This window comes from Oryzias latipes, chromosome 2 (assembly GCF_002234675.1).
Source record: "Oryzias latipes chromosome 2, ASM223467v1".
Lineage (NCBI taxonomy): Eukaryota > Metazoa > Chordata > Actinopteri > Beloniformes > Adrianichthyidae > Oryzias > Oryzias latipes.
The window spans coordinates 4163956-4182598 of NC_019860.2; the positions used below are offsets into that span (position 1 = coordinate 4163956).

At 45.4% G+C, this 18643-nt stretch overlaps 1 protein-coding gene across 4 annotated transcripts in view; it reads left to right on the top strand.

Annotated features, from left to right (window-relative positions):
• LOC101172625 (oocyte zinc finger protein XlCOF6-like) overlaps positions 1 to 18143 on the top strand; it is a 185082-nt gene extending 166939 nt beyond the window's left edge. For 2 of the 4 annotated variants that reach the window (XM_023962245.1, XM_023962238.1), the window contains one exon: positions 15752 to 18143. In XM_023962245.1, the coding sequence (XP_023818013.1) occupies positions 15752 to 17655 (1904 nt within the window). In that variant the 3' untranslated portion in view covers positions 17656 to 18143. Of the gene's footprint in view, positions 1 to 961; positions 965 to 8847; positions 9465 to 15751 lie in introns of those variants that run through there. The other 2 variants (XM_023962227.1, XM_023962258.1) reach the window with 2 other exon arrangements.
• Positions 18144 to 18643: the final 500 nt, after the last annotated feature.

Here is an 18643-nt window from a genome sequence, read left to right on the forward strand (position 1 = left end):
ACCTCCACCTCCTCCACTCCTATCAGAACTGGTCTGGTGTTGGGTCTGTCCCTCCCAAAGTCGACGACCAGTTCCTTAGTCTTGGAGGTGTTGAGCTGTAAGTTGTTTTTGTGGCTCCAGACAACAAAATCATCCACCAGGCTCCTGTACTCCTCCTCGCCACTGATACACCCCACGATGGCTGTGTCATCTGCGAACTTCTGGATGTGACACGTGTCCGAGTTGTAGCAGAAGTCCGCGGTGTACAGGGTGAAGAGGAAAGGGGAAAGTACAGTCCCCTGTGGAGCTCCCACGTTGCTGACCACAGTGTCAGATGTGATGTCCTTCAGCCTGACGTACTGTGGTCTGTCGGTGAGGTAGCTGGAAATCCAAGCAACCAGGCACGGGTCCACTCGCATACTGGAGAGTTTTTCCTGGAGTACAAGGGGCTGGATGGTGTTGAAGGCACTGGAAAAGTCCAGGAAAGTAATCCTCACAGTGCCTTTTCCCTTGTCCAGATGCGAGTGTGCTCTGTGTAGGAGGAAGAGGATGGCATCCTCTACTCCAACCTCTGCCCGGTAGGCAAACTGTAGGGGGTCCTCAGCGTGCAGCACCTGGGGTCTGAGGAGCTTGAGGAACAGCCGCTCCAACGTCTTCATCAGATGTGATGTGAGAGCCACCGGTCGGAAGTCATTCAGCTCGCTGGGCCGGTTCTTCTTGGGGACCGGAACGATGCATGAAGTCTTCCATAGGGTGGGCACTCTCCCAAGTTGCAGGCTCAGGTTGAAGATGCGTTGTAACGGCTCCCCGAGTTCAGCAGCGCAGGTCTTCAGAAGCCGGGGACACACCATATCGGGTCCTGCTGCCTTCCTGGGCCGGAGCTTCCTCAGCTTCCCCCTCACTTGGTCAGCCGTGAAACAGGGGAAGGGCTGTGAGGAGGGTAGATGGGTTGGGGGGCTGTTCAGCACCCGTGGAGGAGGAGAAGGTGCAGGTTGGGGGGTGTAGTGCAGGAGAGGTGAGAGTGGGAGGGTGTGAAGAAGTGGTGGCTGCGGCAGCTGGTGGGGGGGAGAGGAGGGTGGGCTGCTGGTGACTGTGGATGAAGATATGTCGGGGGGAGGGCAGGCTACAGTGACGGTGGGGAGTGGAGTGTTCTCACTGAACCTTTTGAAAAACATGTTCAGGTCGTTGGCTCGCTCTACACTCCCCCCCTCTGTGCTGGTCCTGGCTTTGTGTCCAGTGATGTTTCTGACACCTTCCCAGACGTCCCTCATGTTGTTCTCCCTCAGCTTCTGCTCCACTTTCTTCCTGTAGCAGTCCTTTGCTTCCCTCAGGCAGCGTTTCACCTCCCTCTGTGCTGTTTTCATCTCCTCCTTGTCTTTAGTCCTGAAGGCCTTCTTCTTCCGGTTGAGGACAGCCTTGACTTCCTGTGTTACCCATGGTTTGTTATTTGGGTAACACCGAACAGTCTTGGTGGGGGCGACCACATCTGCACAGAAGTTGAGATAGTCTGTGATGCAGTGCGTCATCCCCTCAATGTCCTCGTCATGTTCACCCAGCAGCACATCCCAGTCCGTGGTGTTGTAGCAGTCTCTCAGTGCCTCCTCTGCTTCAGGAGTCCACCTCCTGATGGAACGAGTGGAGACAGCCTGCCTTTGGACCAGGGGTGTGTATTGGGGCTGTATGTACACCAGGTTGTGGTCTGACTTTCCCAGTGGGGGCAGGGCGGTGACTCTGTATGCCTCCTTCACGTTGGTATACAGTAAATCTATTGTCCTGTTCTTCCTGGTTGGACAGTTTACAACCTGGTGAAAGGTAGCCAGGATGGAGTCCAGGGTGACATGATTAAAGTCTCCCGAAATTATTATGAAAGCCTCAGAATGTTGTGCCTGCAGCCTTGCTGTGATGCTGTGTATTTTCTCGCAGGCAGCGGCTGCGTCCGCCCTCGGAGGGATGTAAACACAGATGGAGATCACGTGACTGAACTCCCTGGGCAGATAATATGGCCGCAGACTAACGGCTAGCAGTTCCAGATTAGGACAACAACACACTGCCTTGACTGTGACATGGCCAGGGTTGCACCAACGGCTGTTGATGTAGATGATGAGTCCCCCACCTTTGCTTTTCCCACACGCCTTCGTGTCTCTGTCGGCTCTTACAGCTGTAAATCCCCGCAGGTCCACGTTAGCGTCCGGTACGCTATCGGTTAGCCATGTCTCCGTCAGAATGAGAAAGCTGCACTCAGGGTAAATCCGCTGGTTCTCCAGAGCGGACAGCTCGTCCATCTTATTCGGCAGTGAGTTGACGTTTCCCATAATCACGGAGGGAAGCGATGGTTTATATCGCCTCCGATTGTCCGCTAGCCTAGCCTTTAGCTTAGCCCCGGCTTTGCAGCCCCGGTATCTCCTCCGCAATTCCACTGGGATATCGTGCCCCACTCCGTGCTTACTCTTCCTGAGAACCAGCAAAACCTCTCTAGAGTAAACGAGAGAGCTGGGTCTAATGTGAAAAACGTCCGTATCCATAGGATACCTATCAGTAAAACGTAGGATAAAAAAAAGAAAAAGAAAGAAAACAAAGAAAGGATTGAAGAACGAGAAACAGTGCTGCGGAGCGTCTGGAGTGGATGCCGTCTCTTACAGCGCCTAGCTCAAGATCAAGATTTTGAGAAATTCCCACCAGGCTGTTAAAGTGGTGTTTATATTAATAGTTTTGAAACAATCCTGTTTTTTAACTGTTTGGCTAATAAATGGTAGCTCTGACAGGTTGATCTTTCCACATAACGCCTGTTCCAAGTCTAACCATGAGTTGGTTTCTGGATTATTTTTTAACCATTTTAAGATGTATTGTAATCTATTTGCAAGAAAGTAATTGTGGAAATTAGGTACCGTAATTCCCGGACTAAAAGCCGCTACTTTTTTCCTGCGCTTACAGCCCTGCGGCTTATTCAGTGACGCGGCCAATTTATGGATTTAATTGGCGGCCGCCATGTACGTATTTTCGAGCTTGGTGAATGGTTTGAATTCTCCATCTAACACCAAACACAAGTCATTTGTTTTGTAACACACCTCTAAGCAGCCAAACAGCATGGACCTGACTTCAGGTCTTAGACACTTCAGTCATGGTTCAACAAAAAGAAACACGCATGCCCGGCCGCATCCCAGAATCCTTTGGTGCCATCAGACCCAACGTGCACGTGATCGCCGCTACAATATGATGAAGCTTTCAAGTTAAAAGCAATCGTTAAAAGCAGCGTGAAAAAATCCACCATCAGTAAATGGAAATGCCGGTCAGCTGCGTGACGGAGAGAACAGCGCATGCTCAGAAGTGTATTTACCTCTGAGTCATAGTGACTCGGCTGGCTGCACGTAAATATGTGTGAATAACATCAGCCTTTAATTTGTCGGGACACGACTGGAAACACAAATCCGTGTGCGGAATTTTGCATTGAAAAGCTCACAGCCGCCGTGTGAGCTTTTCGGATAGGAAGGGGAGACAAGGAGCCCGCTTGGCGAGCGCGGAGCACAGAGGCGTCCGTGGAGCAACAAGTGTTTGTTGTGAAAGGAAACTTCTGACGAACGCGCCGCGCTGAGGCGCGCGCTTTTCAGTCGCCGCTGCTTTATTTTACTGGTTTTTTAACCAGCCCCGTTAGTACCATAATGCTGCCGCGACACAAGTGGAAGGAGAGCTGTTCCGGATCACCCCTCCATGCACTGTTGCTCCTTGCTCAATCTTAAACACGTACAACAGTGTGGCGAGCCAGTCGTTGGCCCCGCTTTTAGCCCCTAAGACTCATGGGAAATGGGGGATCGGGGATGTAAATTTCCTCATCATAACTGAGGGATGTAATGTTGATTATATGGTTACTGTTAGTAATTTTATGTATGATACCTAGATTGTCAATGGGTAAAAAATAAAATAAAATAAAAAAACCCATAACTGAGGAACTTGTGAACAGAATAGAGGTCCATGCTGTTTCAGATGTGGGTGCATTTGGATATATGAAGGCAGTACCCGCCCACAGTGTGGTAATGAGCCACGCTCACTCTGGGAGTCAGGATGTGCTTTGTCGAGACAGCGGCTTATATGCTGATGCGGCTTGTGTATGTACAAAAATAATTAAGCACGTAAAAACGGGTGGGTGCGGCTTGTAATCGGGTGCGCTTTGTAACCCGGAATTTACGGTAATTCTAATCCTCCACAGCTTTTTGCAGATTTTAAAGTTTTTAGACTAATTCTTGCAGGTTTATTGTTCCATAGAAAGCTTGATATGGATGAGTCTAATGTTTTGAACCATTTTAATGGCGGTTGTGTGGGAATCATTGAGAAGAGATAATTAACTTTGGGTAAGATTTTCATTTTAACCGTGGCTACCTTGCCCATAAGGGACAGAGGCAGGTTGGTCCAGCGTGTTAGGTCGTCCTGTATGCCTTTCATTAATGGGGTGTGGTTTAGCTGGTTTAAATTTAGTTTAACTTGTCCTGTTCAACAGTTGAGCAAACGAATGAGAGATGAAAATCTCTTGAGTTGGACATATTTTACTTTTACAACATGGGGTTATGAAACTTCTGACACACCAGATGTATCTTCAAATCAACCACTTTTGTAATTTAGACTCAACCTCATTTTTGCTATTTATTTTTTTAACAGTTTTTTGTTGAGCCGGACGAAGAAGAAAAGTAGGGAGTTGAAGAAAGTGGGGTGTTGGAGAAGGGGGATAGGAGGGTGATTATGGGGGGGGCTAATACATATAGCGTCAAAAAGCAACAAGTTGCTGGATGTTTCTAATCATTTTAGTCAGGTTTAGATGAATAACAAACCAAAGAGGTGCAATAGTGTTCACATACAAACAAGTAATCATGGACATTATACCACTAACATTCACACACGCATACTTATGCCTTCAGACTAACACCTGTGAAACCTTTCATTCAGTCACGCAAGCTGTTTGTGCAAAGGTGAGATAATACCTGTGCTCGAGTGAGTGTTTTATGTTTGTCCAACAGGGCTCCAGACTAACTTTTTTCACTAGGAGCACTGTGGCCCCTAACTGAAAATTTTAGGGGCGCAACCAGAAAATTTAGGGGCGCATACCGTAAATCAACATTCTAACCCAATTTACTAATTTCCACTGTATTACTAATAAATACTTTAATAATAGATGCAGAAATTACAATGTGCTGTTTCAGATTCAGTGTCACATTTTATTCTGCACTTTTGAAGATTTAACAAGAAGGTAAACTGACATCACCATCACTGTCATGACAGTACAAATAAGTAAAGAAAACGGATGGAAATTTATCTTTGTGACACCAAATAGGTGCAGCCAAGATGCACAACAAGCGTGTTTGAGATCACCCAGGTGGACTCAACGCTGCGCAGATCACCTGGTGTGTGACATATATTTTTGTTTTTGCTCCAACATTGACTGTCAATCATCACAAAAATATCGCGAGAAAGGGGTGGGAGCAAGGGGCAAACCTACCCGGACACAGCTGGAAACTGAACTGACTGAAAGCTGCCCTACAGACTACAAAACAATGCATTATGGGACATGTGTCCTGATGGTTTTTGTAGTTGAGTGATTAATTAAAATAATTTAAAATACCAATTTATTAAAAAAGGCTACATAAACTACAAAACATTAAAATAATCATAAAATATATAATAAAACAGATCATACTAAGGGGGAGAGGAATATTAAATCTAAATTGAATGTTAAGGACAACTCCAACTGTTGTTCTTCAGTCTTGCTGCAGATTCGCTTTCATCTCACAGCCCCCCCACCAGGCGAGGTGCCGGTTCATCTCAAACACGTCTATCGTTGCATTTTCCCCACGTATTTTCAGTGAGTCTAAAACTAATGTTATTTTTGCTCGAGCGTGTTTAAAGTTCAAGCCCCGTTAGCTGTCACGCATGTAGGTGTGGGACATTTATTCTCCTCAGCTGACCCGACTCCCGCGGGACGGGGGCGGTCGGTGTGCTGCCGTAACCCGTAAGATGCGCCGCCGTAACCGTAGCCAAAACCTAAACCTTGCTCCGGGTCTGTGTGACCCAGAGAAAAGTTCAGCACGGACTGCATGTATTTAGAAAATTACGAGCGAATAGATACGTTCTAGAAAGGAAAGTAAAGAACTCCTTAATGTGGTCGGGGAGGGGGCTGTCAGGTTTCCTGCTTGCAAAACCCTGTCATTGTCACGCCCCCAAGAGTCATATACCCCACTGTGATTGGTTGGTCAGCTCTAGGCCCCTCCCCCTACACGCATTTTAGCCACTCACAGTGACTTTCCCTATTCTTCTCACACGCAGTGGCCGCCTCACAGACAGGTATCACGCGAGAGTGTACGTGCTCGCGTTTCATGAGTATGTGCCTGCGTGCGTGTGCGCTTGCGTCTCATTGATTATTTCATTGATCATTGACGTGCCCCTTCCAAGTTTAATGTCTAAAAAAATACGGAGGGTGGGGGAGGCAAATTTACTGCTCGCACATGTGCGACTGGATGTAAAATTTAGTCGCACATTCTCAAATTTTGGTCGCAAAATGCGACCAATTGCTCGCAGTCTGGAGCCCTGTCCAAGATGGATGATTGAATGTGAAAGGAAGTAGGGAGAGTGCCCAGTCACCCCCACTAGGCAGACAGCCCCCCCCCCCCCCCCCCCCCCCCCACAACTGTAGCAAAGGGGTGGTGGACATGCAGCTTTCGAGCCACGTGTGGCTCTCGGCCAATGAGCATGCGGCTCTTTGCGTCTCATCATTTTTTCTATATACTGTGCCTCATTTCCTAGTTTTTTTCCCTCTTAAACCACATTCAAACCATCAGATGGTATTAAATATAAATAATAAATTATAATAAAAGTAATTTGGCAGTGTGTGTGTTTTAATGCTGCTCCCGACACATACGTGACCACCTATCATTTGTGCGGGTTATGCCCAATGCCGGAACACATAGATAAAGATTTGATGTGCTTGCAGACTGTTACCCTTACGGTCAAAATGGCGAAATTCAGAGTATAAAGATAAACACAAGATGTTTCTAGAAAAATTGGAAGATTTTTACTTTTTTACTGAACAGATGGCAAGTCACTGTTTATCATTATGAGCTTTTGGATGCAGTAAAATAGTTCATTGCAGAAAAGAAAAAAACGTATTCCGGGGAAAATTAAAAACTCTTCCACGTTGAAGTTTTTCAAAGTGCACATTGAAAACGGCCATCATCCCACTTTCCTTCTTTCTGGAGCTCACAGCAGAAAGATGCAATCCAAATGAATAAAGTGCAGAACGTGACACTGCTTGGGCAACTGGACGGAAACAACCGCAGATCACTTTTCTCATGGATCCTTTAATGCAGAGACTGACTGCCTGAGATCCCCGCTTGTTACTGATGAGGCAGCGAACTAACTGGAGATGTTTGAGATGTTTTTTTTTTTTTTTGTGGGGGGGGGTCATCAAAAATCCAACACTGTCACAGCTCTACCTGTTACATTTTGAAGATGGAGTAATATCCGTGTGTAAAAGAGCTGCTCTCAAGCTGCTGTCGATGTTCTCCTCAATATATGTCTGCCAGTCACTGTTTATTACCATGAAACACGTGAAATAAAGGGATCAATTCGTTCTGACTGACACTCATGTAAAGGAGCTGATCAGAGAGGCTAGGACTGGCCTGGAGGTTAGCCCCCCCCTTCAGCCCCTAAGACTCATGGGAAGTGGGGAATCTTAAGTATAAAACCATGAGCCAGGGGGCTGTGAGCAGAAGTGACCTGCTCACAATTGGCAACTTAGCGCTTGTTTGATCGCCACATTGAACAATGAACTGCAATATATTAATATTAAATACATTATCAGCTTTTGATGGTAAAAGTCAGTCATTACATTTTAAATAAAAAAGCAAGATATTTTAATTAAGGTTAAAATTAATTTATGTTGCACACAACTGAAATGTAATATATTTAATGTGTTTATGGTGAATATAAATCACTTAGACACCAGAAGAATGCTCTGTCCAGATGTTGGTGTATTTGTTGGTGTAAGGGTCATTGAAAGAGGAATGTTGAGATGCAAATAATTACCAGGTAAATACTGTAGGATAAATTGTGAAAAATTCTGTTTTTTATCATTGTATATCTGACTTCAGAGGAATAAGTGACTCAGTGACTTGTGTGTGACAGAGAGATAGAGAAAAGAGCGAGATAGAGTGTGTGTGAATGAGATGAGAGAGAGGTGCCTGTGTGTGTGGAGGGGGGATCTGACCTCCAGGGTAGTCGCTGTGTTCACTCTGGCTAAGCTGCATTTGATGTGTGTATTGAGGGTGGACACTTTCCTTGAAATAAACAAAAGTACAATACTTGCTGTTGTATTGTAGGGAGAGGAGAGGAGTGTGTTATGGAAAATAATACGGTTTTAATTGCATGTTTGTGTGCGTGCGTCTTGGAAGGTCTGTGTGTGGTGTGGCTCTTTGACTCTCACAGTGGAAAAAATTTGGTTCTTGATGTCAAACTTGTTCGCCACCCCTGCTGTAGCAGATAGAGAGAAACCACCTGCCACATTGCCACATTTTTCTGTTATTTTTTTTTTTTTTGAACTCAAATACAACCCAGACACGAATTATGAATGTATCAATTCTGGTCTTTCCATTGGCTTCATGAATGAACATCAATGGAAACTAAAGGACACATTCTTTCTTAGGTGTCTGTGACGTTGTAGAACCGTCAGCTGCTGCGGCAGGCGCACGCACGTGCGCACGCACGTGCGCACGCACGTGCACACGCACGCACAGACACCCACATGCGCATTGACGCACACGAACGGACCCGCAAACACGTCATTCATCTACATTAACTTACCTTTTTCTTTCCGTCCCTATTCCCCCACAGGTAGCCCTGGGTGCACACTAGGTTGCCGACTCACCATCCTCACGCATACATTTACACGAAGCACACACGACGCTACCATTAGCGTTCGTTTGTTTTCCCGGAAGTAACCTGGAAGTGGTCATCGACACACCGGGTCCTGTGACACATCGTCCATTGTTTGCGTTTAATTTTATTGAGGATTATTGGAATTTCTTTGTAATGAACACAGAATGTTTCTTTGTATGAAACTGTTTATTTCTGAATGTTTATGCCTCGAACAAGATAAAACTCTTTTCTTTTTTTCATTTGGACTGATGGAGAGCCACGCCCAGGAGGAGGGGCTTACCATCTAAAAGAGGACCTGTTACAGGTGCCAGTGTGGAGACTGAGTGGAGAAATATATGTTGGTTGGCCTTTGTGGAGCAATTGTGGTGCTCTATTCTTGCATTAAAAACGAGAATACTCTCACCTTGGCCCTTATTTCCTTGCGGGACCCACGACAGTGTCTCATAAAATTGAACAATAAAAAACGAGTCTGTACATTGCATCTGAAGCACTGACTGCATATGTGCTTATGAGAACAGCAGAGGAGCTTAGATGAAATCCACCAATTGGCTACAGTGGGATGAGAAAGTTTGGGCACCCCTGATAATTTCCAAGATTTTTCTTCATAAGTCATTGGTTGTTCGGGAGCCGGTTTAGCTCGTGCTGGTTTGCGGCGCCTTCCGTCCGTGAAACCAGGGTTCGAATCCGGGCTGCTCCCTGTTCCCTTCTCTACTTCTGTGCCGGTCCCAAGCCCGGTTGCTTTGAGAGGGTTGCGTCAGGAAGGGCATCCGGCGTAAAACATTGCCAAGTTTACCATGCGACTCGTTCGCTGTGGCGACCCCTGATGGGAAAAGCCGAAAGAGAAACAACAAGCCGAAAGAGAAACAACTCATTGTTCGTAAAATTCCACCACAGATTTCCAATAATATTTCTCAAATATCACTGTGTTCATCTGCTATATGATGTATTTAACTAAAATTGATGATCCGAACAACCATTGATTTATGAAGAAAAATCTTGGAAATTATCAGGGGTGCCCAAACTTTTTCATACCACTGCAATTAATAATACTTGTCTAATTAAGTGCAAACCTTCATTAGCCTTGTAGCAAATAGTGCTCCAAATTTTACTACTCCAACAGTAAATGTGTTTGTATTTGGCACCTAGCAAGTTTTAATTTTGAACACCGGCTGCATTCCTTTATCCTTGGAGTGTTTTTCTTCCTCTTTTTTCTAAACTGGACCCTGATGTTTCCTTTTATCTTTTGTCCATTTTCCACAATCTAAATAGACTTTTTCTGTCTGTCAAACACCCAGAGTTAAGATAAGTGAGATGATGGAAACAAATTCACTGAGATGCAGACTCATTTCTATTTTTTTTCTTTAAATCCACTAAACTGAATTAAGTATATTTATTTTATAAATGACTGCAATAGGGTTGTGCTGATGAACAATACCATCGTCCATCGAGATGGGTGACTGACATCCCGATGGAGAGACACTATCGTGATGCCACGCCCCCGGCACGTTGCGAGTCACACCATAAGTCGCGGTTACATTTGCAAAATATCTTGATCGGATCAATGGTCAGATTAGAGTCCAACCGTGTACATGGGCCCAGAAAAATGTTTTCAGAATATAACAAACGTTCACATGTGTCACACTTTCGGTCGGAATAAATCATTCGCACATGCGCAGTAGGGTTTGAAAAACCGGAATAACTGAGGATATGACTTCCGCCGAGCGGCTATATACATTGACATGTCAGCTCCGTAATATACGAGACGATCTTCTAAACGTGCTTTTAATAATGTTACGGTTATTATGAAGCGCCTGTTCGCTCATCATTTTAATATTAATCCGTGTGGTCAGTGCTTTCTCTGCTGAAGAGCGGAGCCGGAAAGATTCAGAAGCCATGATTAGCAGTATGCTAACACGGGCTAACAAAATTAGCTTTGGGTGGTGCGGCAATCTGCATCCTGGCTGCACTTAAACATGTGGAAATAACATCAGCCTTTATTTAGTCGGGACACGACTAAGGACTGAGCGACATTTCTGCTTTGAAGCTCACACCGCCGCTGTGTGTGTGCTGACGATCCGAGCTGTGCTCAGACACACACTTTTAGACCCGGTTCTGAGTTCTGTAGCTCGTTCCCCTAGAGCTGCGGGACGGATCGCAGTCTTAAATCTCCCACACATACCGCTCATGTAAGAAAGCACCCCCCCCGCCCTTCCCCACAAAGCTACTAGTTAAGTTGACTAGTTAAGTGCGGGGGCAGACTACTTCTTTCTATTTTGTTTGTTACTTTTTTGTTAAAGTCACTACCTTCAGTTTATACTGGATCATGGCGGATGAGTCATCAGTTGGGAAATAAAATAATGTAATAGAGTAAAATAACAAATAGCAATTATATAAGACCGAAAAATTAAAAATAGCCCCCCCACACACACACGACGATATCATCGTCCATCCCGATGGTTGACAGCAAACATCGTCAACGGCCAATTTAAGGGACATCGCCCAACCCTAGACTGCGATGTTTTTTTAGGATGCAGCTGTTTGTTTGTTATAGGGTCTGGAAGCATAAGCGGTGAGTCTAAGCCCCTCCCTCGCCTCTTTATCTGTTGTTCTTTTCCCCAGTCTGCAAACCCCCCCTCAGCTTGTTCTACACAGACATCCTACAGTCATCATAACAGCAAGTTCACAGGGCAGTAGGGCTGCCCTAACACAAGCTTAATTAATTTTACGTGGAAATGGGTGATTTTGGTCTAAGGAAAAAAAAAAAACTTTGGGGGGGGCCGGCTTTATTTTACAAAACCATAGAGCCGCAGCACAATGATGCGAGAGTCACATGTGGCTTCGGAGCCGAAGGTTGCCGACCCCTGATCTAGTGAGATCAACCTCAATTGTTTAAAGGAGTTGGGTGTGGTTTAGTTTGAATAGATCAAGCCTAGAAGAAATGTTTATACCGAAGAACTTTATCTTGCCTGTGTGTAATTTAATGGATAATGGGTTTAGATAGTTGCAATTAATTGGCAGGATTGTGCTTTTAAAACCAATTTATGGAGTATTCTGAAACTGAGGAAAATTTATTAATTGGGGTGATAGTTTTGCCAATAGAAGTTCTACATTTTTGGTCTGAAAGCCTTCAATATCTTGGCTTTTGCCTAATTGCGGCAGCTAGAAGTTCAATAAAGTGTGCAAATAAAGAGGGTAATGGTGGACAGCCTTGTCTCGTTTCTCTTTGTAGGTTAAAGCTTGGAGATGTTTGATCATTTGTTCTGACACAAGCGTGAGTCAATAAATGATTTTTCAAAGCCAAATTTATTCAAGGTAGTTATTCAAAAACTCAAAATTTTGGAAGTTGTGTTGTAGACAACCAGTCACAGGTGGTAGGTAATCTTTTTAAAAGTGTTTATTTGATTTGGTGTTAAAACTAAGGAGTTGCATTATTTAAATCACAATTTCTAAATTGTACATATTTTGACTGAGACTAAGAAATTTTTATTGGTGCTTAACAATAAACAAAGTCCTCAAATCATAAAAAGGGCCTCTTCTTGTGTTTCTTTTTTTTTTTTTTTTTTTTTTAACTTGTTCTGTCCAACAGCTTAGCAAACAGATTAGAGCTGAAGGCTTTTTGTGTTGGACAGGTTTTACTATCACAAAAAGAGGTTATATAGCTTCCAGAAACTAGAGTGTAGCTTTGTGTAAACCCCTTTTTGTTGTATTAGTTTTTATTTATTTGTTTCATTTAGTGTGTGTGGGGAGGGAGAGGGGAGAATGTGAGGGGAGGGTGGAAGAGAGTAAAAGGAAGAAAGGTGAAAAGGTGGGGGAAACAAGCACTGATTTGAATAAGTTATTATTTTAAGCTGTAACAATTATACCAGATCTGCTGGAAAGACAAATATTACATCAAAGGTGAAAATCTGACACTAAGATGAGCGAAAAAAAAAAAAAAATCAGTCCATCAATACCCTGTGGGTAAGGAGGAGGGATGAAGCAGACAGGGAGCAGTGTGGCAGTGTGCACGTGCACGTGCACGTGGGGGTGGGGATACATGCATGCTGCCGACGTGAACCGTGTGTTCATAAGGGGGACCAGATCCTACCCAGCCAGACCAGGAGAGGGGAGGAGAGCCCCCCAGGCCAGGAGCCCCCCGAGCATCCGCACCCTGGCAGCCCGGGAGGAGGGGAGGAGGGGACCGCCCACCCCACCGGCCAGGCACAGAGAGGGCCCCCCTACAGGGGCCCCCCCAGTGCCCAGAGGCACAAGCGAACCCAATGTCCGGCCCCCAGGCCACAAGACAAGAGCGCTTAGCCGTACCAGGCGGCAGCCATGGGGGCCACCGGACACCGAGACAAGGGCCAAGGACGAAGCCAGGGCCCCCGGAACCCATGAGCCGTCCACCACCCGACCGGCGCCCCGTCTCCGCAAGCCAGCCCAGGCACGCGACCTAAGCAACCCAGGGATCGCCACGCACCTACAGCCACCCCCCATAACCCTACAACCATACACACTACAACCCCCCCCCCCCCCCCCCGCCATAATATCTGAGCCCCCCTCCCCAACCCTCTCAGTGCCCTCCCCTCTCTGTGATGGAGAGGGAAAGCCCCAGAGGGTCCCAGCGAGCCAGCCCCCAGGTCCGTCCTACCCATGCACTCACGCACACATACTCACAATCATCTGGTTACCCTCCCCACCCCCCGCCGACACGCAGTAACCCCCCCCCAGCCGGCCGACCCCCAGCGCCGCATGCCCGACCCCCCCCCCCCCCCCCCCCCCCCCCCCCCCCCCGCAGCCGACAGGATTCCCATAAGCCTGGCCGCCCTGAGAAGACCAGGCGGGTGAAGACCGGCCGACCCCACCCATGTATGGAGGTGTGGGAGTGCTGTGTGTGTGCTGCAGGTAAAATAGGAGGTCCTCAGTGTGGGGGGGCCCCACCGCTGCCAAGCCGCAGAGCCCCCCACTCCGGGGTCCCTCTGTGTGTATTTGCTGTGTGTGTGCTGCTAGCATGCAGTGTGTGTGTCTACAGAGGAAGTTAAAATTGTGGGGCGGGGGGGGGCAGCTAAAGGTGAGCACGGATGTTTTACCGTGCCCCCCTCCACCAGGCCCCTCCACAAGGCCCTATATGAATCAGAGTGTCTAATATGCAAGTAAAAGCGGAGAGGAGGGCGGGTGCCGACGAGTACCCAGAGAGGGGTGTCCCCAGTGAGCCCCGCCAGCATACCCCTCCCATCCAGTTCCCGGAGCCATATGTGCCTGTGTGCAATATTTGTTTGGGTGAGAGCGGGGAGAAGCAGGCGGATGGGCACAACTGGGGGAGAAGGCTCCCCCGAGCGACCGGCCCCCCAGCCGGCCGCGGTAGGCGCCCCCCCTCCCAGAGCGGCCAGGCAGCCAGAAACGGCAAGCCAGCCGCAGTTGGAGGCCAGAGCCTCGTAGCGCCGAGAGACAGCCAGCAGGGAAGGGTCCCGGTGCCAGAACGCAGGGGGTCCAGCCCCACCATTCATACCCTGACCTCCCTAAGGGCTAGCACGCTAACCCACCAGCCCCCCCCCCCAAATAAATAAATAAATAAATAAAATAATAATAATAAAATAAATAAATAAATAATATTTATAATAATAATAATAATATTAATTAAATAAACCCACCCAAGTGAACCCCTTAACCCCTGCTGTGACTGCGGCGTCGACCCCCGGGGGGCCAGGCCACGCGCCAACTACTGGCCACGGGCGAAACACCTGCCATGGGCAGACGACCCCAGAGCCCCAAGCCCCCCCCCCCCCCCAGCCCCCGCCACGGCTACCAGCCACCCAGCACGGCACCCGGCCGCCGTTCCCGGTCAGCCGCACTGCCTATCCCGCGCCCAGAAGGCATCCGCCCAGGAACCCCTGCCAAGTTGCCGGCAGAGTGTGCGCCCCCACCACCACACCACCCGGGCAACCAGAGCCCCGAGCCGGGAGAACGGCAGGCCCGGCAGAGCCCACCCCCCCAAACCCACCCCGGCCCACCCAACCAGCCAGGACCCGGCCCAACCTATCACCATCCCACCCCTATTTGGTGATGTGACTAATCAGCTGGAGCCAGGGAGAGTCTGAGGCCGACAGGTTTTTTGTGGAAGACATTATCTCTAAACTAATATGCTCTGACATGAGGTTTCTGTAGTGGTTGATGCTAAGATTATTTTTAGATTTCCAGTTTAGGAGGATAGTTTTCTTTGCGATACATACAGCGGTGAGAACCATATAAGCCTTGTTAGATTCCATGTTGATGTTATTCAGGTCACCTAATAAGCAGAATTTGGGGCAAGCAGGAATTTTATGATTAAACCAGACAAAAATCAAACATAAATCCTCACAAACCTTACGCCAGAATGATTGGACAGGTGGACAGAGCCACAGGGCATGCAAATAGTCGTCTATGTTGTTACCTAAGCACTGTGTGCATATAGCAGACTGATTGAGACCCATTTTAAATAGCCTCTGTCCAGTGTAGTGAGTTCTGTGGAGAATCTTGTATTGAATAAGTTGCAAATTAGGGCTTTTGGTCATATTAAAGGCATTCAAACAGATCTGTAGCCAAAATTGATCACTAGAATTCAATGATAGCTCAGACTCCCATTTTGTCATGGGTAAGTAAATTGTTTCATTTATGTCCGATAACATCTTATAAATTTTGGAGGTGAGCTTGGGATTTTTAAGGTCAATGAAATGTGTTACTGTAAGGGGAAGGTCTTGGTCTATTTGGGTGAGGCAGTATTTAGTGCTTATAGTTGATTTAAGTTGCTGATATTCTAGAAATTTGTTTATATTAATTCCATAGGTTGAGGATAATGTTGAGAGGGACATAAATTTTCTATTCTCTTCTTGTGTTTCTGCAGTCCTCCCCCAGCATTGGGTGACTGAAGAGGAAGATCTCTGCAACCAACAAAGGAACTTCAAAGTGGAGCAGGAGGAACAAGAACCTCAACATTTTAAAGAGGAGCAGGAGGAACAAGAACCTCCACATTATAAAGAGGAGCAGGAGGAACAAGAACCTCCACGTTATAAAGAGGAGCAGGAGGAACAAGAACCTCCACATTATAAAGAGGAACCAGAGGAGGTCTTCATCAATCAAGATGAGGAGCACCTTGATATGAAGCAGGAGGCCGATACCTCGATGGAGATTCTTACACAATTTTCCTGTAAAGAATGTGAAAAAAGTTTTTGTAACAGATTTAGTCTCAAGAGACACATGAGAACTCACACAGGAGGGAAGACTTTTTCTTGTAAAGAATGCAAAAAAAGTTTTAAGTGTGTATCTCATCTCAAAACGCACATGAGAGCTCACACAGGACAAAAGCCTTTTTTTTGTGAAGAATGCGAGAAACGTTTTGGTACTGTATCTCATCTCAAAACACACATGAGAATTCACACAGGAGAAAAGAATTTTTCTTGTGAAGAATGTAAAAAAAGTTTTAGTACTGTCTTTAATCTCAAAAGGCATATGACAACTCATTCAGGAGAGAAGCCTTTTTCTTGTGAAGAATGTGATACAAGTTTTAGTACTGTCTCTAATCTCAAAGCACACATGAGAACTCATACAAGAGAAAGGCCTTTTTATTGCGAAGAATGTGAAAAACGTTTTCGTACTGTATATCATCTCAAAACACATATGATAACTCACACAGGAGAAAAGCCTTTTTCTTGTGAAGAATGTGAAAAAAGTTTTAGAACTGTATTTCAGCTTAAAATACACATGAGAAGTCATACAGGAGAAAAGCCATTTTCTTGTGAAGAATGCGAAAAAAGATTTCGTACTCTATCTCATTTCAAAACACACATGAAATCTCACACAGGAGAAAAGCCTTTTTCTTGTAAAGAATGTGACAAAAGTTTTATTGATATGTATAGTCTCAAAAGACACATGAGATTTCACACAGGAGAAAGGCCTTTTTCTTGTAAGGAATGTGAAAAAAGGTTTGGTGATATATCTCATCTCAGAAAGCACATGAGAACTCACACAGGAGAAAAGCCTTTTTCTTGCACAGAATGTGAAAAAGGTTTTTGTGTTGTATCTGATCTCAAAAGACACATGAGAACTCACACAGGAGAAAAGCCTTTCTCTTGTAAGGAATGTGAAAAAAAGTTTGGTGATATAGCTTATCTCAGAAAGCACATGAGAACTCACACAGGAGAAAAGCCTTTTTCTTGTACAGAATGCGAAAAAAGTTTTTGGAAAATATATGATCTCAAAATACACATGAGCACTCACACAGGAGATAAGCCTTTTTCTTGTACAGAATGTGAAAAAACTTTTAGTTGTAGCAGTCATCTCAAAACACACATGAAAACTCACACAGGAGTAAAGCCTTTTGCTTGTACAGAATGTGAAAAAAGTTTTAGTAAAATACATAATCTTAAAATTCACATGAGAGCTCACACAGGAGAAAAGCCTTTTTCTTGTAAGGAATGTGAAAAAAGTTTTAGTTGTACCAGTCATCTCAAAACACACATGAGAACTCACACAGGAGAAAAGCCTTTTGCTTGTACAGAATGTGAAAAAAGTTTTACAAAAATACATAATCTCAAAATTCACATGAGAGCTCACACAGGAGAAAAGCCTTTTTCTTGTAAGGAATGTGAAAAAAGTTTTAGTTGTAGCAATCATCTCAAAAGACACATGATAACTCACACAGGAGAAAAGCCTTTTTCTTGTGAAGTATGTGAAAAAAGATATAGTACTTTATTTCGTCTCAAAACACACTCAATCACTCACAGAGGAGATAAACCTCTGAAAATGTGAATGTTTTAAATTACGTTTTTAATGTTTAAAACTAATGACCTCTAGGTCCTCGTCCTGAATGCAGGTTATGTGAGTTACTACAGTAAATTTGAGGGAAATGAAGCAGATAATCTCAGCTTTCGGTTCCAAAAACGGAGGTATGTTTCAGGGTATGTCAAGTTGCCATAGCAACTTGTGCTATAAACATAACCTGGTCTGGAGCAGGTTTAGTTGAAAGTTAGTTTGGTGTCAGAAAGGTGACAGAGCATGGCGGACCCATTTGAAGCTTATTGATTATTGAAGACCGGTTTGATGTCTAGCAAAATACTCATAGACCGGTACGTTATATGTGACTGACACATGCTGCAGCAACGCTGCAATAAAGGCAGAGACACGTGATATGACATACTCTGAACTTTTATTTTGACATGCTAAACATTGTACATCGCACAGGTGTCGTCATCCTCTCCCCTTCCCACACTCATGGTGCTAAAAAGAAGTAAACACAACAGGAAGAAATAACTAAGGATGAAACAACATAACTGCCAGATGAAAGGACCTGTAGGCAAAAAGAAACACCTGTGCTAAACCCCATTTTGACCAAAGCAGGCAAAGGGGATTGATTTAATTCCGTGATGCCAGCTCTGACACTAACCCCTGCAGCCTGTGGAACTCCGACAGCAGACCAAACGTGCACGTGACCAACACTACAATACAACAAAATAATATGACTTGCTTGAAAACTGGTATTTTCTAAGCTTAACAATAAACGCGAATCATGACATGAGCAACGTCCTCTCTGCCCGCAACACTCCCTGGTTGCTATTATTATAACATTTAAACATGCCTTCAAAATAAGTGCATGGAAAATCCAACTCACCCCAATGCTGAATGGTTTGAGGGAATCTTTTGGGATAAATCTGTATATTATGTAGGACTCCTGATACAGTCTATTTATTGTAGCTTTCTTTTTTTTGAAAGTCAAAGGCTCCTCTTCTGTCTCCTGGCT